Here is a 24,533-nt window from a genome sequence, read left to right as displayed (position 1 = left end):
TTTTTTATTACGTCAAAACAAATTGTTTTATTATGAAAAAAATAATACAAAAGACGAGCTAAACATACTACAACAATGCCCATATATTATGGGTTCCATTCTTAAGGAAAAACTAATCGAATAACAAAAATCTCAGGATTTAGATTGTGAAAATATGGTGTAGTTACACACACCTAAAAACATTAAAATACATTTACATACAAGGATTTCTTGCAGAAATTTGGACCATAAACAAAAAAACCAAAAAAGCATTCTGGGAAGATAGTGAAAAATGGAAGTCCTGACTGACGGAAGGAAAACGGCGCTAGCTGTAGAAAACTGTTTATAAAAAATTCTTATAATAGACACAAGCAAGCTTAAAGAACCCAACGTAAAAGAATGCCTCCAACACTAACTGTATACGAACTGCAGCAAACTGAAACATAGACACCAATGACATTGACGAGCACTGGGATTGACTAAAATATTGTCTACTGGAACCGTGTAAAGAAATACTAAAGACTTCTGCAAGGAAAAAAGAGGAATGGATGAATGATGAGATACTCAATCTGAAGAAATAACGCAGACAACAAATACAGGAAGATTAACTACAAAATCAGATGATAACAAAATCCTGGAAAGGGTGGACCACTTCAGATACCTGAATTGACTGCAGGATTGAAATTAAAGAGTAAATTTCGACCAGATTTTTTTTTATTTAAATTTATGTGTCTCGGCAGCAATGGCCATTGACACAAACAATATTGGTTATACAATAATTAATTACAATACGGACTTAAAACTAATTATTATAACAGTTAATTTCTAACTCTTAAATAACATTATGTAAAAATTATGAAGAAAAAAAATTGGATATACAATCATTGGATACTATAGAGACGTACAACTAATTATAAAATTTCTTCGGTCTTCTTGTGATAATTCGGACGTTGTTTAGTCATAGTAGCAGTTGCATATGAAATAGTAAGATTACTGGAAGATAAAATAAAAATGTATACCATTTTTGTTTTTGTCTTCACTGCAGCATCCATGTGCTTGCATATTGTAGAATCCTTAGAGGTGTCACCAGGAAAGTGTACCAATAAGTTTTCAATTTAAAAATCTTTTAGTAATGTTTTTAATATTTTCAATATTATTAATTTTGCTATTAGGATTGAAAACTACTTCATCTTTCAATTGCCAAATGACGCTAGTCACCTAATACCTTCACTTCGGTTGTAATGGGTGGGAAAAGCTCTCGGTGCTGGTCAATTAGGGCATGGAGAACAGTCCCTACGTTCTCTCCGATGAGGCTCTAATAAGAGCCGAAAATCGCGATTCAGAGGACTGGACTGCGCTCCGTATTCTGATTGAAAAGTAGGATTGTTTTGCTTTCGCATTGCAACTGAATAAAAATGGTATACATTTTTATTTTATAGTCGTATTACTCCGTAGAGTAACCAGGTGCATTTTCCGTTGGAACTTTACCAAGCTGCAGACGGGGGATGTGAATTGCATAGTGTAGAATTCCTTCCCTTTGTCTTCACTGCAGCATCCATGTGCTTGCATATTGTAGAAGCCTTGGAGATGTCACCAGGAAAGTTTACCAATAAGTTTTTTTAGTAATGTTTTTAATATTTTCAATATTATTAATTTTGCTATTAGGATTGAAAACTACTTCATCTTTTTTGTTACTAGAAGAATTGGGTCCAGACATGGTGATGCTAACAGTGGGGGAACATTGATTTAAATTGTTACTCATGTAGTCAAAAGTAACTTGAATTTGTTTATATTACGCTTTGGATGTCTGGAAATAAGTGATAACCTTGGATACATCACTGCAATACTGGTTGCCTAACCGTTGGCGTCCGTTGGGACGGGATAGCAACAGTGAAAAACTATTGACAGTTTGACACTGAATGTGTTTAACTTGGAAGATTATTAAGTAAAACATCTTACTGACTGAAGTTACAGCTTGTTCTTGATGATTAACACGTAACACAATTGTTATTAGTACTATTTGCGCGAAAACTAATTTTAATAACTAGTATTTACAGTAATAATTACAAATTTCGGCACCAATTTACAGATCGATACATACACGTTCTGACGTTAGTTTGACAGTCTCGACCAGAATAGGGCTTTTCATCGACTGTCATTTGTTTCGAGCTTCTGTCATGTGTCACATAATATTAATATATCTACGACATACGTCTTTGGTTTGTATCATTGGTATATATCAATAACATATGACGTAGATATATTAATATTATGTGACACATAACACAAGCTCGAAACAAATGACTGTGAATGAAAAGCCCTATTGAACTTACACGAAAAAGCTTTATTAACTGACATTTTATATTGTGCAGTAGAAGTCTGTCATTGACCACACTTGCGGATTTGAAACCTGGATAACAAAAATAAAAAATCTTTGAAAATTCGAAACGTTCGAGCTGTGATGTTACCGTCGCCTGCTCAGAATCCCATGTACAGCACACATATCTAACATTGATTTGATCATTTAGGGCAAAATCGAAGTAAAACGCTGGGTTGGAAGAAAACAACTGTCCTGGCTGCGTAACATTAGACATTGGACAGGTCGAACGGTCGAGGAATTGTTTCATATAGCTGCTGACCGAGAAACATTTCATCAGCTTGTTAATACGACCATAGACAATGCTTGAAAAAATCGCCATAATCTTCAGCCACTATTACTTGATCATCTGCAAAGTTGAGCGTATGATACCACTTACCAACACCACAGTGTTGTAAATGGTATCCCCATTGTTCTACATTCTTGTTTCCATCTTTTTAAAGTACTTTCGCGGGTATATTTTAAATAAAATGGGGGGCAGGCAACATTCTTGCTTCAATCCCTTTGATGTTACAAATCCTGTTGTTATTTATGTAGTACTTTGACGGCTTTTAAGAGGAAAGGCTTTTAAGAGGAAAGGCGCAAAATGTCGCCTATCAAAATTTTCAGTGTGCTTTAAATGTATCCATTTTTTTGAATGGATGACAGATTACATTTTTACTGAAGTACTAAAGTCCCTGAAAACTTCTATGTTTATTTTAATAAGTTACAGGGATGAAAATAAAAGAGAAAATTTAGTGTGAATTTTAATTGCAAATAATTTATTCAAAAGAGACTTTTTATTTATTCAAAGGGACTTTCGGCCCTCAGTAATATTGTAACCTTTCATTCTGCGTTTAAATTTTTTAAAAATACTTATTAGTTTTCTCAGGATTCGAAAAAAATTAGTATATTTAAAACGCATTAAATATATAAAAGTTTTGACAGGCGACATTTTGCGCCTTTCTGCTTAAAATTCGTGCTTCCTATATTGATTTCCACAGCTTCTTCAGTGGAGCGCTATCACAGGCTTCGCTAGGTCGACAAACAACTTATGAAGTTCTTGATTTTGTGCCATTTTTTTTTCTATTATCATGGTTGTTCTTCTGCTTCAGAATCTAATATTCTTTTTAGATTCGATTCTTCAATCTTCTTCCCATAAATTCAACTTACAGATCCGGTTACAGTTATTCCTCGGTAATTTTCACAATTATTATTCTCAATTGAATATTTTAAATATAATTTTATTTATTTATGATATTTTGCGACGAAATACTATTATATGCACGAAGAGATTTTGTACGTCTCATTTAGATATATATCTTTTATAATAATTATAACTCACCTTGTAGATAGAATGTATGTTAATTAATATCTTAATCCATGTCCAGAACTGCGTTCTAGAAATTACAAACTACTTTCATTTATAATATTGTTAAACATTTAGTGCAAGCACCTCATAGGCTAAGAGGCGGGATAGGTAAAATTTGCTAATCATTTTGGGCACCGTAAGGGTCTATAATACTCTATAACTTAAATAGCAGAACCTAAAAGAAAACGTATGAGCACTATGTCAATTTTCAGTGCCACATGGGTCGACGGCGGTGGAAAATCAAACTTTCCACTCATGGACCGGAAAAATAAATTAAAGGGTACCTACCCCCCCTTACATTCTACTAAGATTCAGCGCAGTTTTAACCCACCAGCCCCTTTCCCCTCCCCCACCATCAAAATGCCATTTTACGTTTTTGTTTTTTAGGTGGGAAACAATCAATTTTAAAATTTCAAAAATTTCACATAATTATTTGAGGCTTTGCAAAACCTATGCATTTTTTATATACTCATAGGTTCAGCGTTCAATTTTTTTTGACACAAAATGTATAACCTTTTTTGAAGATGGCTGTAGGTCTATTTTTTTTATTTTGTGTATTTTATCAAACACTATATTTCTAATTTTTTTTCAGATTTTCCGTAAGGTTCAACACCTTCAAAAATCCGAAACACTTTTTTTGTGGGGTGTTTGGGGATCTTCCCTATAGTCTTCAAAATAGATCAAATCAATCACATTAAGTAACTTTAGTCCTTTAGGACATTCAAAAGTGAGAGAAAGACGTTCAATCCACTAAAAACAATTTTTCGGATGAAAAACATTAGAAATATAATGTTTGATAAAATATACAAAATAAAATAAAAAATTAGACCTCCAGCCATCTCCAAAAAAAAAATTAGACGCTTTTTTCCAAAAAAAAATTTTTTTTTCAGGTTATGTACACTGAACGTAAGGGTCTATAATGAAAAATGACGTTTCTGATTGTGGGGAGGGGGAAAGTAGGTTGAAATTGTGCTGTGTCTTATTTTTTAATCACATAATCACTTAAACTTATTTATCCCGTTCATACGTGGAAAGTTTGATGCGCCACTGTCAATGCATGTGCCACTGAAAAGTGACGGCACAGTGTTCAAACGTTTTCTTTTAAGTTCTAATATATATTTAAGTTATAGACCCTTACGGTGCCTAAAATGATAAGCAAATTTTACCTACCCCGCCTCTTGGTCTATTGACACTCGGTGTCTATGCTTTGACCGTCCTAGAAGATCGATATTTTGATTCCTTGGCCTTGTTCTCTGTCAAGTTTAGCTATTACAAAATAATCTTAATTGATTGTTGCGATTCGTTTTCAAGAATTTAAAGGAACGAGGACAATATTTTGTATGATTGTTTTTCTAGATATCAATCAACTCTAAAGTCAATGCTACATGAACCGGAGTAACCTAGTTACGTCCCAGAAATTATAATCCGTGTTTATGATAGCCAAGTTGACTCCCGAAGATGGGTAAAGGCTGATTTATCTTACAACGGGACGTGGACGACAAGGGGCGTACAGCAATGGACGGTGTACGTCTCCGTTGTCGCTCCGTCCCGTTGTACGATAAACTAGCCAATGTTTTTCATATCAGACGATTATTCAACGTGCTCAACGTATTCAACGTCTCCGTCGTAAGATAAATCAGCCTTAAATTGAGTCCCGTGTCGACTTACTGAGTAAAACACGTGACTTGTTAGTCCTGAGGGTCAAAATCTCACATTAAGGGCTCTAAATCACAACTAATTTGAATGGCAGTCTTAGGGGAGTGCAATTAGAACGAAAACATGCATTGTTTCGGAAAAATTCAAACAAGCTTATATTAGATATCAAATTTTATCAATTTTATACGAGTTATGTCAAAAATATGAATTACGTTAAAGAGTAAAGTACCTTTATATTCCGGAATATCAAAAACTGATATTATGAAAAGTTGTTTAAAATTAAAAACTATGTTTAAATATACAATTACATAATTCTAATTGAAAAAAAAAATTTCAATTTTTTCTCAAATTACGAACACTCATCATCATTTTATTACAATTATGATAACTATTTTATTATCACTTTTACGAAAAAAAGTTATTCTTCATAAAATGCTCTCCCTGGTCTAAAATCTAAGACACAACCATCAGATATCAAACTTTTTTAATTTTATACGAGGTATGTAAAAAATAAGAATTTTTCTTAAGAGTTAAGTGCCTTTATTATTTACAATATTTGAACTAGAAGGATGTACTTGAACACTAAAACAACTTTTTTAATTACAAACTATTTTTCTTAATAACACTTTTCGATTTTGTGAAATGTACTTTACTCTTTAGTGAAATTCATATTTTTTGACATACCTCGTATAAAATTAATTAAATTTATATTTGATGATTGCATCTTAGATTATATACGATCCAGAGTATTTTATAAAGAATAACTTTTTTTCGTAAAACTGATAATAAAAAAGTTATCAGTAGGTTCCAAGTTACGCAGACATACAGTATAAGAGATAAAAAAAAATTTTTACTGAACATTTATTATTGTTGAAGCTTATTATTAAATGTATTTTAGGTAAGTTTTACAGAAAAAAGTTTTGATCACTTTGTATAAACATTTTCTTAGCTGGTAATTTTCGGTTTTTGTATTACATTTTTGTTATCTTTCTTAATTTTCTCAAAAAGAAATAGTTTATTTCATTTCTAAAGTAAAATAATTTACTGCATTTTAAAGATTACATCCTAAGCTTTAAAAAGATTTTATAAAACTGTAATAGATCTGTTCAAACTTGAGTAATACCGTCTTAAAGTGGTGGTAATTCTATAAAACTATATACGAAGATATCAAAAATTACATTTTTGAGACGTCATATCATTTGAATTAAATTTTTGAGATTTTTTTTAATGAAACATCATTTATTAAGATGCTTGAAAGGTAAGTTGTGCAAAATTGAGAGTTTTATAAGAAAAATTGTATCAGTTACACATTTTTAAATCATTTTTAAACAAAATTCATGTAAGGCTCACTTTCCGCCCACACCGTACTTATGACCATACATTTTATTTATTTCTATTATAACCATAAGATAGCCTTATTATTCTTCTTTCATGTTCAATTTGTAAAATTTCATTTGATCCATTAGTTAAAGAATTACACATTAAAATAACTCAACCATGCACTTCGCCGTACGCTAGTTTACAGTGCGCCAATGTTTGTGAGAAGGGTGACTTTAGCGTTATAAATAAAAAATTATAGAAGATACAGATTTAATTTTAGAAAAATCTTTATATAAGGTTTTTTTTGTAAAATTTTCTGAATTTTTCAATGGTCAAGTCAGTTTTTTTCTAAAATTTATATTTTCGGAGTTATTTAAAAAAACATCTAGTTCCGTAGTTCATTTGATTAATAAAAAATGAAGCACCCACTTCTCGAGTAGAACTTTTTGATATATGTTGTTTATTAAACATTTCTTAATGAAATTACAAAAAGTTCTATCTTGTTTGATTTTTTCCGAAGTGAAAATCTATATGCACTCCCCTATTTGGAATGAAAGGAAGTAATCATAATCACAGTTCACCTGAAATATTTTTTTTATTTTCAGGAGTGCCCACCAAAAATCAGACCGCGATGTTCAAGGAGCAGGTGGAGGGGGTCCACCAGGTACTTACCTCTCTTACGAGAACTCAGCACTTAACGCTTCATCTGATACCATCAACTACAATAGAAATAGGAATGACTCAGCTTATTTAGGAAGTAATGATTTTATTGGTAAGTGAAATCAAATCAAATAAGTGAAAAATACAGTTTATGTTTCCTTTCGATTCAGCCAGCTGTTTCTGTCTTACGACGTCCTCAGTGGAGCTGCTTGCACAACTCTGAATCAAAACGAAACTAAACTGTCTATTCATGTGGAATTTCAAAAATAATTTAAAATCCACTTTCGGGAAAAGTCCCAGATACAAAATTTATTAAAATAATAATAAATAATTATTTATCATACAGAACAAGTAAAAACTTCGTTTGTATTATAATGGTATAAAAAGTTTATTGAAAAACTATTAAAAAGTCATCCAAAAGTATTCGCAAAACGTTTTCGATCTAGATCAGATCATCTTCAGTGCCTAGAACGAAGTATTTCCACGTTAGAATGAATGCAAAAGGTTAACATTATGACTAGTTAAAGAACAAGTGTGGACAATACTTACGTTCTGCTTAGTAGATGAAACTAGCAACCTTATAGAATAGGTGACATCGAGAAATATGATTTACATTTCGAAAAACTGGTGTTAGTAGCGACTCTAAGTCGATGTTAAAAGGTGAATTTAAAAGTGCCTAAAGGGCAACATGATTCAATGCTCGATAAGAACGTGTGGTTCTTACCATACTCTGGGCTAATTAGCAAAATTCATGGAAAAGTTATTTACCAGCAATTTTATTGCTGGAATAGAATTATAAGATCCTATATATTAATAATATAGGTATGCAAAGTCCGAAGATAGTGTGCTATTTTTTTATAAACAAAATGGCGCCGACAAATCGTATTTTTTTCAATTATTGCTCTATAACTCCGAAGATTTTAACTTTACAACAAAAACACCCAAATAAAAATTCACCACAATTAAATTCTGCATAGAGACAGGTTTTTCACGATTTGCTCTGACGAAAATTTTCCTCGGAAAATGCGGGTTTTCCTAACAAAAACTCTAATTTTCAAATAATGTTTTCGGTAAGTAATTATTAATCAGTAATTAAATACCTTAGTGACATCAAAGTTTTCTTGGTATAGATTGTAATTCCAGAAGCTGATGAAAATTAAACGAATATTTTAGCAACAATTCAATTGTTAATTAACAATTTACGATCGCAATAATAACCAAAATAATCATGATACGCTGATCAAACTTATAAAGATTATAAAGATGAGATGCTTATTTAATATTTTATCGACAAAATATAAATTTTTCTTTTTTTTTGCATAATCTTTAAATTTTGAAAAGAAATAGTTATAATACGCTGGTCTAATTAATAAAGTACAAAGAAAGGTTATTTACCAGCAATTTTATTGCTGGAATCGAATTATAAGACCCTATGTATTATTAATATAGGTATGCAAAGTCCGCAGATAGTGTGCTACTGTTTTTATAAACAAAATGGCGCCGACAAATCGTATTTTTTTCAATTATCGCTCTATAACTCCGAAGATTTCAACTTTACACCAAAAACACTCAAATAAAAATTCACCTCAATTTAATTCTACATAGAAGCATGTTTTTTCCGATTTGCTCCGACGAAAATTTTCCTCGGAAAATGTGGGTTTTCCCAACAAAATCTCGAATTTTCAAATAAATTTTTTGGGCCAGCAATTATTTATCAATAATTATATAGCTTGGTGAAATAAAAGCTTTCTTGGTGTAGATTATAAATTCAGAAGCCGGTTAAAATGAAACGAATATTTTAGCAACAATTCAATTGTTAATTAACAATTTACAGTCGCAATAGCAACCAAAATAATCATGAGACATTGATCAAACTTAGAAAGATTATAAAGGTGTGATGCCTATTTAATATTTTGTTGACAAAATATAAATTTTTCATTTTTTTGCATAATCTTTAAATATTTAAAAAAAATTGTGATAAAAAAATTAACATTTCTCAGAAATTGTTTATTATATTCTAATTTTATGAAATACTTAAAATGCGTATTTCATAGGTCTTGAAAATGAATGCTTTAAAAATTTTTTCCAACCATTTGCAAAAAAGTTATGAAACAGCAAAGTAAATATACGATTTCTCCGTTATTTATAATTTGTTTTAATTGTTTCAAAGCTTAAAAGTGAGTCTATGGTACAATCTAATTACTCACAAAGTATGTAAAAAATTAGTGCAATGGTTATATTTTAATCAAAGATTAAAAATACTTTTTTTTTGTAATTTTTAGCGCAAAAGTAGGCCTGATACAGAGTCGGAGCTAAAATGTTCACTCGACGCGACTGACACGCAGCATATATTATTTATAAAAGTGTACGTCTCGCGCGGCCGGTCGTCGCTCCGAGTGAAAATTTTAGCTGCATTACTGTATTATTCTACTTTCGCGCGTGTAAATTGCAAAAAAATATATTTATAATCTTTAATTAAAATAGAACCATTAAACTGATAATCGATATTTTTTTATAAATAATTAGCTTGTACTTTAAACTCACTTCTACGCTTTGAAAGAATTAAAAAAAAATTATAAACACCCTAGTAATCGTATGTTTACTTTGCTGTTTCATAACTTTTTTGCAAATGGTTGCAAAAAAGTTTTAAAGCATTCATTTTCAAGAAATTTGAAATGCGCATTTTAGCTATTTTTTAAAATTACAATATAATAAAAACTTTCTGAGAAACGTTAATTTGTTTATAACTATTTTTTTTAAACATTTAAAGATTATGCAAAAAAACAAAAAAATTATATTTTGTCGACAAAATGTTAAATAGGCATCTCATCTTTATAAGATTTCAAAGTTTGATCGGTGTATCATAATTATTTTGGTTATTATTGCGACCGTAAATTATTAATTAACAATTGAATTGTTGCTAAAATATTCGTTTAATTTTTATCAGCTTCTGGAACTATGATCTAAACCAAGAAGGCTTTTAAGTTACCAAATTATTTAATTATTGGTAAATGATTAATTATTTATATGGGAAATAAGCCACAATTAAAATGAAAAAAATAATTTTATTAACGTTTCGACGCCCAAATCGGGTGCCGTTGTCAAAATACAAAATATTACTAAAATAAACTGAAGTGTTGTTGCTAAGTAAATAATTACTTATTTAAAACTTTATTTGAAAATTAAAGATTTTGTAAAGAAAACCCGCATTTTCCGAGGAAAATTTTCATCGGAGCAGATCCGGAAAAACACGTCTCTATGCAGAATTTAATCACGGTGAATTTTTATTTGAGTGTTTTTGTTGTAAAATTAAAATCTTCGGAGTTATAGAGCAGTAATGAAAAAAAACACGATTTTCGGGCGCCATTTTGTTTATAAAAAAAGTAGCACACTATCTGAGGACTTTGCATACCTATATTATTAATATATAGGATCTTATAATTCGATTCCAGCAATAAAATTGCTGGTAAATAACTTTTCCCAAAAATGGCCTATTCTCCGATAATCAGCCCAGACTACCAGTTCAATGGACACAGACCAACAGGAGTAGGTATAGGAGATGACAATCTATTTATCAGACCGAAGTGACATGACAAGACAGGTAGTCAATTTTTGGCTATGAATTTAAAAAATATTGTAGTTTATAAATTTAAATTATCAGTTAAGCTGAATGGATGTTCTATAACTGTATTAAAGTGGAATTTGAATTGACAGGTTTGTTCTAGCAAACAGTCAAACTAGTCAGAAACAGTTGGTCAGTGAGAGAACATAATACAGTCACCAGTGCTATCCCCTCTACTCGCGCTGGTCCACTATTCGCTGATGGTTTCAAACCGTTTGAAACTGATGCTAGAACAAACCTATTAGATTCTATTGTAAAAGTATAAAAGGCAATTCTCTGTTACAGAAAGAACTGTTATTATTGTTATGTTAATAAAAATGTTATTCATAATAAAGTCAATGACGTCATTGATGAAGTTTAAAAACTAAATTAAACTTTCGTCTTCTTTTTTAAACTGTCATCAATGACGGCATTGACTTTATTAACAACAAGCTGAAAATGCGAGCATTATCATAACGAAAACTTTGTTTATTTACGTATTTTAATTCATAATATGGAAAATTGCTATTATGAAAAGTAGTTTAGAATTAATAATTATGTTTTAATGTGCAATTATATCATTCTAATTTAAATGTTATGAACTATAAAGGTAGTTTACTCTTGATCGAAATTCATATTTTATAATTATATACCTTGTATAAAATTAATAAAATTTTACATATGATGGTTGCATCATAAATCATAGAACATGAAGAGCTTTTTATGAATAACTTTTCTTCGTCAAATTAAAAATAAAAGAGTTATAAATAAAAATGTTGTTGGTATCCATAATTTGAGGAAAATCTTCAAATATTTTTTTCCATTAGAGGGATGTAATTGCACATATCAGACCATATTTTTTATACCAAACAATATTATTTCATACACTGTCGGTTCGCTAAACTCAGACACAACTGGTTAGTGATTTTAGTCAATAATTTTGCCAATTTGGCAAAAAAAATTACTAATTAGTTAATAATTACTAAATAATTAGTAATTTTGTCAATTTTGACAAAATTCGCAAAAACAAAAAAATTACCTACTAAAATCGCTAGCCAGTTGTGTCGAGTTTAGCGAACCGACTATATTTTAATTTCATAGCAAATGGAACAGTCCATTTATCATAAAGGGGAGACCGAATACTCGTATAAACCTTTTTAAAGCTGTTAATAAATTATTGCTTTTAAAATATACTCAAATTGTATTTTTGAACATCTTATTTATTTTATATAAAAATTAAATTCACTATCAAATGTCATTGAGGTTTTATTAATACATACTTAATTTAAAATTTAGTTTGACATTCACGAAGTGTCAAACTCAAATGTAAATAACCTATGCTTTGCTTAACAAATCGAGATTAAAAAACTAGCCTACTTAATAACAACGATTTCAGCTGGACGTGTAGTATGTCGGAAAAAAATAAAACGATTGTGACGTCACATTTTAGACTTTGAGGTCGATTATCTCGAAGACGGTTAGAAATATCGAAATGTCGTTTTCAGATTTGGATTCAGAAGAAAAAACTACATAAGAATCCATCGATAAATCTGATCTGAGTATTGCAGGAGCGGCAACGCAATAACACACACACTTTTGAGAATTTACAAACGAAATGTTTTCGTTGATAATAACAGTTCTTTCTTATTTAGCTTAGCAGCTCTCATTTAGCTTAACTGATAATTTAAATTCATAAACTACAATATTTTTTAAATTCATTATCAAAAATTGACTACCTGTCTTGTCATGTCACTTCGGTCTGATAAATAGATTGTGATCTACTATACTCTTGTTGGTCTGTGTCCATTTGTAAAGAACCACACGTTATCATCGAGCATTGAATCATGTTGCCCTTTGAGCACTTTTAAATTCATCTTTTAACATCGACTTAGATTCGCTACTAACACCAGTTTTTCGAAATGTAAGTCATATTTCTCGATGTCACCTATTCTATAAGCTTGCTAGTTTCATCTACTAAGCAGAACGTAAGTATTATCCACATTTGTTCTTTAACTAGTCATAATTTTACATTCCTTTTACCTTTTACATTCATTCTAACATGGAAATACTTCGTTCTAGGCACTGAAGATGATCTGATCTAGATCGAAAACGTTTTGCGAATTCTATTGGATGACTTTTTAATAGTTTTTCAATAAACTTTTTATACCATTATACAAATGAAGTTTTTACTTGTTCTGTATGATATTTTAATTATGGTATACAGCCAGCCACTGGGATTTTCCCATTGATTTTGAAATAATTATTTAAATCTGAAAACTTTTTTTGCTGGAACTTCTTTCTGGTACATCTTTAATCGCTGACTTTTACAATTTATAAGAGACGACGAATACAGAAATCTAAAAGCTTTATTCGTCGTCTTTTGGCCGATATCGACGGAAGTGCCGAAGAGTATATACAGGGTGTCCCAGACTAATTTATCCAGGCTAAATCTCTTAAACTCTTAAACGAATAGAGATTTTCGAATGGGACAAAAACGGATATATTTCATTAAATGAAATATATCCATGAAATATATATGTTGTAATACACTTTAATATGGCATATAAAAAATCATCCCCTAAATATTCACCCCTTAGTTACAACCCCTAACTTTAATTTTTTTAACAGCACCCTGTATATTTTATTATAGTTTTGGATGTCTATTCTTCTACGTTTTCTATCGTCTATTCAACAGATTTTTTAAAAATAAAATCGGTTTATAAATAATCAAGAAAATATCAGTTTATTTTTTATTTTTGTTAATTATGGTATAGTTGTTAAAAATTAAAGTTAGGGGTTGTAACTAAGGGATGAATATTTAGGGGATGATTTTTTCTACGTCATATTAAAGGTGGAATTCCATTACAAATGGAATATATCAGTTTTTGTCCCGTTTGAAAATCTCTATTAGTTTAAGAGATTTTTGATATAGCATGGATAAATTAGTCTGGGACACGTAACAAAAATAAAAAATAAACTGATATTTTCTTGATTATTTACAAACCGATTTTATTTATGAAAAAATTGTTGAATAGACAATAGAAGATCACATCCAAAACTATAAAAAAATATACAGGGTGCTATTAAAAAAATTAAAGTTAGGGGTTCTAACTAAGGGATGAATAATTAGGGGATGATTTTTTCTACGACATATTAAAGTATATTACAAATGAAATAGACCAGTTTTGGTCCTATTCGAAAATCTCTATTCGTTTAAGAGATATAGCCTGGATAAATTAGACTGGGACACCCTCTATACCTAGGTCACACGATCAAACTAGACAAACAGAATCAAACGGCAGATATAACTAGAAGAATCCGAATGACTTGGGCAGCAGTAAGTAGGAAGACTCAGTGATGTGTTGAAAAACAAAAAGATACCAATAAATCTAAAGAAAAGGGTATTCAACAGTTGTATTCTACCAGTTATGACCTATGGAATGGAGACCATGACACGTACAGAGGTATCAGCCAATAGATTGAGAACGACACAGAGGGCGATCAAACGAGAATGAGGACCTGCGAAAAAGAACGAAGGTGGAAGATGTAATTGGAAGAATTAGGGAATTGAAATGGAACTAGGTAGGACACGTGGCACGGCAAAACATCGAAATGTGGATGAAAAACATTATACATTGAAAACCACGCGAGCACAGTCGCAGTAGAGTAAAACCACAATACGATGGCTAGACGACATCAAAGCAAAAATGGGAAGAAACGGCACCAAATAGCACAAAACAGTGAAGAATGGAGAACTCATGGGGAGGTCTTTGTCCAGGAGTGGATGCAAACAGGCTGAAGAAGTGGATATTTTCGAACACACTTTATAGAATATTAATATTGATACTTAGATGGACCAATTTTATCTAAACCTAACTACTCCCTTGATTGGCTCCACTACTAATTAGTATAACGATTATTATTTTTTGTTTGTTTTTTTGCAGTGATAGATAATACCAAAAAACACTCAACCTTCGCGGAATCGATCAAGTCTGCGATACCCTGGGCCCAGAAAAAGTTAAGGAGTTCGTGCTCGAAAAAGAAGCTCTACAGGAGGGTCCCCGTGCTAAACTGGCTGCCAAGGTACAATTCGGAAAACGCGGTAGGAGATCTGGTAGCTGGCATTACCGTTGGTCTTACTGTGATACCTCAAGCCTTGGCCTACTCCAATATAGCAGGTAAGATTGTTTTTATTCTTTACTTTACTTTTTTGTATCCGAAAAACTATAGTTTTTGAGCCCAGTATTGAGCTGTATCTAATGCTAATTGATTGCCTGTGCGTAAGTCATCGAGAGTGCAGCTATGCGGTTAATTTGGGCAGACGAGTAGATGTTCCATGTTCTTTATTGGTACGCAGTCATACTTGTCGTCATTCTCTTTCAGCAGATCCCATTTAGCACGGTTTCACTTAGTCGGTGCTACGTCGGTTCTTCAACGGTTCATCATGCGCCACGTCGACCATGGAGTTTGAAATTCCGCTTTGTGGAGTTTCTGTTAGTAGTTAACAGAGTGGTTGTTCGTCTAGCAGGGCGCTTTCTTGATTTCAGTCTGCTAGGATACGGTTATGTATGGTAGATAGAGATATGTTAATATGGTAGATAGACTCATGAATATAGAAGTGTTAAGGAGAATAGGCAGAGAGAGGGAAATTGAAAACACTATAAAAGAAAGGAAATTGCAATATCTCGGACATGTGATGAGGGGAGAAAGATATAACATCTTGAGACTCATAATTCAAGGAAAAATAGAGAGTAGGAGAAGCGAATGAAGTCGACGCGTTTCCTGGTTAGAGAACCTGAGAGAATGGTTTGGTTACACTGTTCAGAACAGCTGCCTCGAAGGTCAAAATAGCCATGATGATTGCTAACCTTCGTCGCGGAGATGGCACTCAAAGAAGAAAGATAAGGTTCGTGACCAAAAAGAGGATGGCTGTTCTCGAAGGTTTGTTTGGATCTTTCGGTGAATTCGTAAGCCGTTCTACGGGAGTCAGGATCCCAGAAGCCTGAAGCTTTATACAGTTATCCAAGGGTTGGTCTCAGACAACAGGTAAGTCTGCAAGTTTGGTACATACTGACATTTAGTTTCTTGACGTGCGCAGATCTTTTCCATACAGGCATGCGTTGTTGATCTTAGTGCTGTGGGTTTAGCGCCCCATTCCTTAAAAGGTTGTTGCGCGCATCCACCTTGTATAGGGATTTTTCACTGTGAAACCTGTATAGAAAAATTCTTAGAAATATTTTTGGGGCCGTAAATAAAAATGGGCTATGGCGTCGAAGATACAACTTTGAACTGTATCAGTTATACACCGATCCATATATTGTGAAATTCGTTAAAGTGCAGAGACTTAGATGGACTGGACACATTGCTAGAATGCCCAATGCCACATTGCGAATACACTAGGAAATTAACTTTTTCAAAACCCCAGACACAAGAAGTAGGCACAAAAAGTAGAGGACGACCACGAAAAAGATGGATTGATGATTTGAAAGAAGACCTAAAGATTCTAGGGGTCAGAACATGGAGGGAAGTTGCCAGGAATCGACAGGATTGGCGACTTCTTTGCGACCAGGCCAAGATCCACAATGGATTGTCGAGCTACTTATGATAATGATGAACCTGTATATTAAAGAGAGGCTCAAGTATGACTCCCAGGTATATCGGTCTTTCATTGAGCTCTACCAAGATGTTATTCCAGGTGATATTCAGTTTTCTTTTGACCAGTTGGGACTGAAGGTGAAAAGGGCAGGCTTAAGTTACGGTTAGATTTGGTCTTAGCGAATTTTCTTCATACATTGGACGTCAAATTCAGGACAGCTCCCAATTTCTCTTTTACCTCTTCAAAGCTTGAACCTTGGGCTATGATACCTAAGTCGTCTGCGTATAAGAAGTTTCTATTAAAAGTTCACGTTGGTTGAACATTGGTGTATAGTAATGTTTATACTATGTATTAACAAGGTTCTGAAACTAATTTCTAATTTAAGTTGTAAATGGGATTGAGCTAAATTCTGGGAAGATTGTATAACCTGATTTTATTAGGTCATAACCTAACCTACGGCAAACAAACTATCTTTATTTACTATATATATTTTTAATATTTTACATAAATTTTGGTTTCCACAGGGCTCTCTACCGTCTATGGACTGTACAGCTCTTTTCTGGGTCCCATAGTGTATATTTTCATAGGAAGCTGTAAAGACGTACCCGTAGGTCCATCAGCCATATCGGCCTTAATGACATACCAAGCTACCAAAGGTTTAGGTCCAGAATATGCCATATTATTAACGTTTTTGACGGGCATTGTCCTCCTTTTGATGGGATTATTTGGATTAGGTAAGTCTTTTATTTTTAATAAAAATAGACGATTTCGTTTTAAATGAAGTAAAAGTCAGACTTACTCTCAATCTTTATTATAACTTCCGACGACCAGTTTCGCTCTTTAAAATTTGTAGAGCATCTTCAGGTCAAAGGTAACAAGTTACAAAATGCTACAAACAAAAACCAGAGTTAGGACATTGTCTGGTTGTAAAAGATGCTAAATATCCATAAGATCAAGCCAATGTTTAATAACATACATAAAAGTAGCGAAATAGCATACCAATGCACATGCATGCAATCATGGGGGGTGGTAAAACTTCCCCCAAGCGCACAAACATGTGCAGAAGTATGCTATATATAATCAGGCAATCATAACGTGTCGTACTTACATTCGAATACAAGGTGCTACCAACTCAGTATTCATTATCATGACGTTTCTGTTGAAGTTATGTTAACGGGATATGAGTCTTCCTTTGGCATAACTTGGTAACAGGTTGAGCCGTAAGCATTGGTTGTTGAAATAAATCTGTGATTTTTGTAACATTTTTTTGATGTTAAGTTCCTTGTACCGATGTAGCAAAAATGCTAGTCTTGCATTATTCAAATCTTGAATGAGTTGCATGTGAGAGTTCATTTTAAATGAAGTAAAAGTCAGACTTACTCTCAATCTTTATTATAACTTCCGACGACCGGTTTCGCTCTTTAAAATTTGTAGAGCATCTTCAGGCCAAAGGTAACAAGTTACAAAATGCTACAAACAAAAACCAGAGTTAGGACATTGTCTGGTTGTAAAAGATGCTAAAGATCCATAAGATCAAGCCAATGTTGAATAACATACATAAAAGTAGCGAAATAGCATACCAATGCACATGCATGCAATCATGGGGGGGGTGGTAAAACTTCCCCCAAGCGCACAAACATGTGCAGAGGTATGCTATATATAATGTATATAATAGTATATATAATAGTATATATAATAGTATATAATGTAGTATATATAATGTACTATATATAATGAAGTATGATTTCGTTTTGATTCAATTCGAGTCTCTTGCCATCCCCTGACACGCGTTTCTAGGTTTACCCGTTATCAAAGAGGCTTTGCAAGAAGAATGAATTTAAACAAAACTCACCGACTCGTTGGTAAATATGCTTAAATATTCTACCAACGTGCCTTTAGCGACATCTAACGGCGTAAAATGAAGGGAGTATAGATAACGATTAAAGTAAACTGTGAACCTGGAGCATATTCATGCCATCGGGCGATACTGTACTCAGGGCCCCCGCTGCCATATGTGCAAAGTGTGAAATGCACACGGGCGCCATCCTTTAGGGGCGCCAAAACCAGGGCCAAAAATTGAAAAAAAACTAATTTTACAACAAAAGTTGAGAAATTAAATTAAATTTCTTTAATAAAAAACAAAGATTGTAACAAATGTATTTTTACCAAATCTACTGTATTTACCTCAAATAATGTAATACTCCATACGTTTTTGTACCCGTGTCAATGGCCATAGCTGTCGAGACACGATAATTTCAATAAAAAAAATAGAATTAGGTATATAAATGCACACGAAACATATTTAAATTAAGTGACAGCGATCTTTTATAAAGCGTTGTTTTGTTCTTGAAGAACGGCTGACAGATCAGGAAAATAAGGATATAGACTACAATCATTTGTTTTGAAATTAAAGCATTGAAGTTATTTTTATTACTTGATGATACTGATTCCTTAAATATTTTACAATATATATTTGAAAACCATTAATCTCCAGCTTTTTAAAAGTAAGCATTTCACTAAGAATTCTTTTGACATTGCCTAATCTATACGCTCTGAGCTTCGCTGGTGTCGCTCCTAGCGGACTACTAATTCAACTTTCACCGGTAATTTTTAAATTTATTATTTAATTGTTATCACTTAATATTTACAACGCAAAAAAGTAATTAAATTGTAATCGGTTTTTTTAAGATTTTGCTAATCATTTTGACGTTCTATTGATAAAATATGAATTTCTTACTTCGGATACCTTCACAATTATCGTGTAGATGGCGGTAAGATTAATAGATTAATTTATAATTACATATTACAGAACATTAAAAAAACTTATATTCAGTATTTTAAACGTAAGTATATTTAAGGTAAAAATATATACCACAGCTTTGACCAACTAATATTTTTTATAATTAATGTTTTTAATTTTAATTTTAAATTAATCACTTTGACATTTATGTCAAATTTCCGGTAAAGGTTTAGAGACTTGTCACTACTGGCGCTCGCGAATTTGTAAATATCCCCTCTACGTACGAGCTCACAGCGTATAGCTTTTGGCGAGCGATCTTTTTCAAAACTAAAAATCATTTAAGGACAATTTTTCAAGAAAGATTGCCTGGGCTAGCAATTTTAGCAATTGAACAATAAATGTTTGATGGTATAAATTTTAGCGATATAATAATGAATTTGCAACAGCAAATCTCAGAAAATATCGCTACTACAATAATTGTTAGCTACTTTTTTAGACGCTTTTCTTTAGTTCAATCGTTTGCGTCAAATTTTCAGATGTTAATTTGACTGCCTTTTCTTCAATGCAAATGAATGAAAATTTGCAGACATATGCATTCCCGGGAACAATACACGAATAGTCAATAAAAAATTTTTTATGTTTATTAATTGTTTAAATAAAATTTTTTTTTATGGAAAATGCTTAATTTCTCTTGTTTTTACAATGTAGACACTTGAAACTTTTACAGATTGTAGATAGTTATATGAACTATACATAATTTCACTTTTTACATTAATTGTTTACGTTATCCCTTATAAATTAACAAAAAAGTTTCAAATTTTTTGCCGATTCCGCCTACTTTTTTCATAATGTTGTTCTGAAGCTATTTTCTTGTGGCATTTTTATAATCAAGTATATTCAAATGGGAAATAAGCCACAATTTTACCTAAAAATGATTTTATTTTAACGTTTCGACGCCCAAGTCGGGTGTCGTTGTCAAAATACAAAATAATATTAAATAAACAAAAATGTTGTTGCTTAGTAAAAAATTCTTCTAATAATTTATTTAATCTGACTCATTTATATCGGCAATTCAGACACGTATTATACATTTTAAAGTAGACGACTTTAAAAATGATATTGCCAATATTGATGAGTTGCATTCCTGGGACGACTTTACTAAAAGATAGTTCATTCGATTACATGAAATCAATCCCAACTCAAGAATAGCCGCCACAAAAAATCATAGCATGCGATATGTCTTTAAAAAGACAACCAAATGCAACGGTGGTACTGAAATTCTCGCGTTAGAGATTCCATAGTAAATCACGAGGGAAAACCAGGAAAAACCTCGTGATACTATCCCGACATCGCAAGTATTTGGGTTTACATTTAGTTTACTCTCAAAACTAATACAAATTCTGACTTGATATTTTAAATTTTAAATAATACTAAAATACTAAATAAATAATAAATACTAAAGCGTCGAAACGTTAAAATAAAATCATTTTTAGGTAAAATTGTTAGTCCTGTCGCCAGGGGGGGTACAACGGCCTCCTGTATTCAGATGGACTTACCCAAGTTTTTATTATGTATTTTGGCCCGTAGAACACGAATTTTTTGGGTAACAGTTGATCCGGATGTCGATAAGATTGTTAAAAACAAAGAAGTTGAGGAATTACATAACAGCGATTTCTCGCAAAACAAAACATGTTTTTGTATTTTTTGGGCCATTCTAACCAAAAAATGTTCCTACAAGTTTTTTCGTAGGATGCATAGTTTTCGAGATAAACGCGGTTGAATTTTCAAAAAATCGAAAAATTGCAATTTTTGAACCCGAATAACTTTTGATTAAAAAATAAAATAGCAATTCTGCTTACCGCATTTGAAAGTTCAAGTCAAATTCTATTGGTTTCGAATATATACATTGCTAAAAATTTATGTGTTTATTGCTAAAAAACGCTATAAACACATAGTGTTTCCCGTGCCTATTACATGCGTTTACATGCATGCTACGTAGAAATAGCCTCGCTTGCACTTGTACCTACCCTACCTACGCGTTCGATTTTAAATGAGAAATCATTGAAAACATCACTCCAGCACTAGGTGTTTATACTTTTGTTTAACAATAAAATAATAAATTTTTAGCAATGCAAATAACTAAAACCGATATACATTGACTTGAACTTTCAAATCCGGTAAGCAGAATTGCTATTTTATTTTTTAATCAAAAGTTATTCGGGTACAAAAATTGCAATTTTTCGATTTTTTGAAAGTTCCACCGCGTTTATCTCGAAAACTATGCATCCTCGAAAAAAATTGTAGGAACACTTTTTGGTTAGAATGGCCCAAAAAATACAAAAACATGTTTTGTTTTGCGAGAAATCGCTGTTATGTAATTCCTCAACTTCTTTGTTTATAACAATCTTATCGACATCCGGATCAACTGTTACCCAAAAAATTCATGTTCTACGGGTCAAAATACATAAAAAAAACTTGGGTAAGTCCATCTGAATACAGGAGGCCGTTGTACCCCCCCTGGCGACAGGACTATGTGGCTTATTTCCCATTTGAATATACTTGATTACTTTTTTCATGTTTGTCTATTACAGTTTTCGCAGTCTTTCCATCTCTTCTAGTGCTTTACTATTGCACGGTGTAGATTTTGATTTAAGAAAAAAAAATATGAAAAAAAATTTGATTTTGATTTAAGAAATACATGAAGAAATTACATAAAATGTACAACGTATGTATCAAATGTTGAAATAAATTCAAAAAATGTGTCTATCATATACATCCTTTTTTTAAACATGACGATATAATTTAATGTTTGAAAAGTGTAAGACTAAAACGTAAAGAATAAAAAAATATGAAAAAAAAATTTAAGAAACGCTTTACTTTAGTTACGTGTGACTAAAATTAAAAATATTATAAAAAAAATTAACTAAAATGCAAAAAATAAAAAAAATTAAAATCGAAGGATTATTAGGAAAAAACGTTAGACCGATTACATATAAAAAAATCTCACACATTCGTTAAAAAATTGAAAAAATCTAACACATTCGTTAAAGAAAAGCGTGGGGGGCTTTTCTTTAACGAATGACTTCAAACCGTTTATTCGATGAAGACAGGCCCCCCACGCTTTTCTTTAACGAATGTGTTGATTTCTTCAATTTTTTAACGAGTGTGTGAGATTTTTGTATATTTAAGCGGTCTAACAGTTTTTTTCGAATAATTTTTCGATTTTAAATTTTTTTTATTTTTTGCATTTTGGTTATAGACCTGGATCCCGCGTAAGAAAGAAAAGTTGAATAATAGCAAGCTGAAAATTTGTTAATAGCTTAACGGTGTCTAGTCGGACAAACTTTGATGCACGGAAACACTGGAACAGGGGAAGTTTTAACTGTGGAGCATGATAAACATGTCGTCCTGACAAGTTTATGATTGTTAAAAATAGCAAGTTGCTTTTAAGTTTATTCGATAGCCAACGTTATGTAATATATGCGAAAATGTTTGTCCGACAAAAATGTTGGGCATTTTAACGAGTCCGACACGTAGAACATGTCACATCACAGGAACTATGTTGGTGATGAATAGCAGTCTGATTTTTGCATGAGAGTTTAATGAAAGGTTAAAAAAGCAATTGGAAGTTCTGTCCGACAAAATTAATGGGAAGTTTTCGTAGTCGGACATTCTAAACAGGTAAGATATAGACAAAAATGCTGGTGATAAATAGCTTTCCGACAAAGACGAAATTTAATTAAGTAAATTATTCCTTACCAAGAATGACTGTTGTCGGAAAAAAATAAGGAGTAGATTTTGTAGTCGGACAATTTAAAAAAATAATTTTTGAAATTTCAATAAGGGGTGATTATTCTATATCAAAAATACCTGCAATCAATTACAATCGATATCTTTCGATTTATGTCAACATCATTTAGATACCTCACTGTAATACATTTATAGTAGATCAGACAAATTATATTATGGATTGAGTGGTCTAGCTATCTTTGTCTGCCACATGCGCGGGATCGCTTGGTTAAAAGAGATAGATAGACCACCTATCGACATTTTGCACTGTATTCCCTGTCTACCCTTATGTCTATGAATACATTTCCATTTAAGAAAAACTGTCACTTTTGACAATAATTCATAATAAATTGCAATCGTAACTTCAAATTTAAACTAATCGATTTATTTTGGCAGCAAATTATTTCTTGCCATGTGACATATTAATTACATTATTATTTCTTTTGTAGAAAGTAGTAATAATTTATTTAGGTACCCTTTTTCAATCAAGCAAAGCATTATAGCACGAAGAATGATATTCAATAGAACTTTCACAATTATCTGGCAACTGAACCTCATTGAATTGATGACCAAGTATTTTACTAACTTTGTAAAATGTTCGAAAATTACTCAAAAATGTTCCGTTGAATGGTTTGACTTTTGATTTGGCGACTTAAAATTTAAACTGTTGACACTCAAAAATAGACACAAAAACACTCCATAGTTAATATAAATTTTAATTTCCAACACAAGTGGCAAACAGATACTCAGAGACCATGTACTTTCAAATACTACGTTGTATAGCACAAAGTGTCACACTGACAAATGCAGCCTTCTAATACATACTTCTAAGCATAATGTGTCATATTTACGTCTATTCTTATAAGCACCGAAGTTTTAGACTCTTCACATTTTTCAATGTCGTTTACAGGGTTAAGATTTGAGTATGGAAAAAAATGTATACAACGTTTTTTGTAGGAAATTTTCCGTACTTTCTGATGCGCCTAATTAGAAAACCCTAAGAGATTGCTTTCACATGTTCTTTGACATTTTTTATTGTCATTTTGAGAATATCTAGAACAAACTCCACCCAAAAAAATAATTGTTTTGCAATATATACATGCATTGATACTTACCTCACTGTTTTTGGAGCGTGCATGTATATATATATATATATATATGCACATGCAAATATGTGAATATAAATAATAATATACTACTAAAATAGCTTTATCAATATGTGACTAAGTCATTCTGAAAAAATGTTTTTTATTTATTTCCTTCGATTTGCCCAAACTTTTTGTCCGACATATAACTTTTTGCGTTACAAAATATAATTTGTACATAAACAAATCAAAATTAGCTTGCTATTTATCACCAACATTTTTGTCTATATCTTACATGTTTAGAATGTCCGACTAGGAAAATTTCCCATTCATTTTGTCCGACAGAACTTCCAATTGCTTTTTTAACCTTTCATTAAAC

At 31.8% G+C, this 24,533-nt stretch overlaps 1 protein-coding gene across 2 annotated transcripts in view; it reads left to right on the top strand.

Annotated features, from left to right (window-relative positions):
• LOC114334986 (sodium-independent sulfate anion transporter) overlaps positions 1 to 24,533 on the top strand; it is a 125,873-nt gene that overhangs the window by 76,033 nt on the left and 25,307 nt on the right. The window contains exons 2-4 of one of the 2 annotated variants that reach the window (XM_050654232.1): positions 7,289 to 7,455; positions 14,895 to 15,122; positions 17,065 to 17,274. In XM_050654232.1, coding sequence (XP_050510189.1) covers positions 7,289 to 7,455; positions 14,895 to 15,122; positions 17,065 to 17,274 — 605 coding nt within the window. Of the gene's footprint in view, positions 1 to 7,288; positions 7,456 to 14,888; positions 15,123 to 17,064; positions 17,275 to 24,533 lie in introns of both variants that reach the window. The other variant, XM_050654224.1, reaches the window with a different exon arrangement.

Source organism: Diabrotica virgifera, chromosome 1, assembly GCF_917563875.1.
Source record: "Diabrotica virgifera virgifera chromosome 1, PGI_DIABVI_V3a".
NCBI classification, from domain to species: Eukaryota; Metazoa; Arthropoda; class Insecta; order Coleoptera; family Chrysomelidae; genus Diabrotica; species Diabrotica virgifera.
This window is presented reverse-complemented; position numbering and strand designations above follow the sequence as displayed.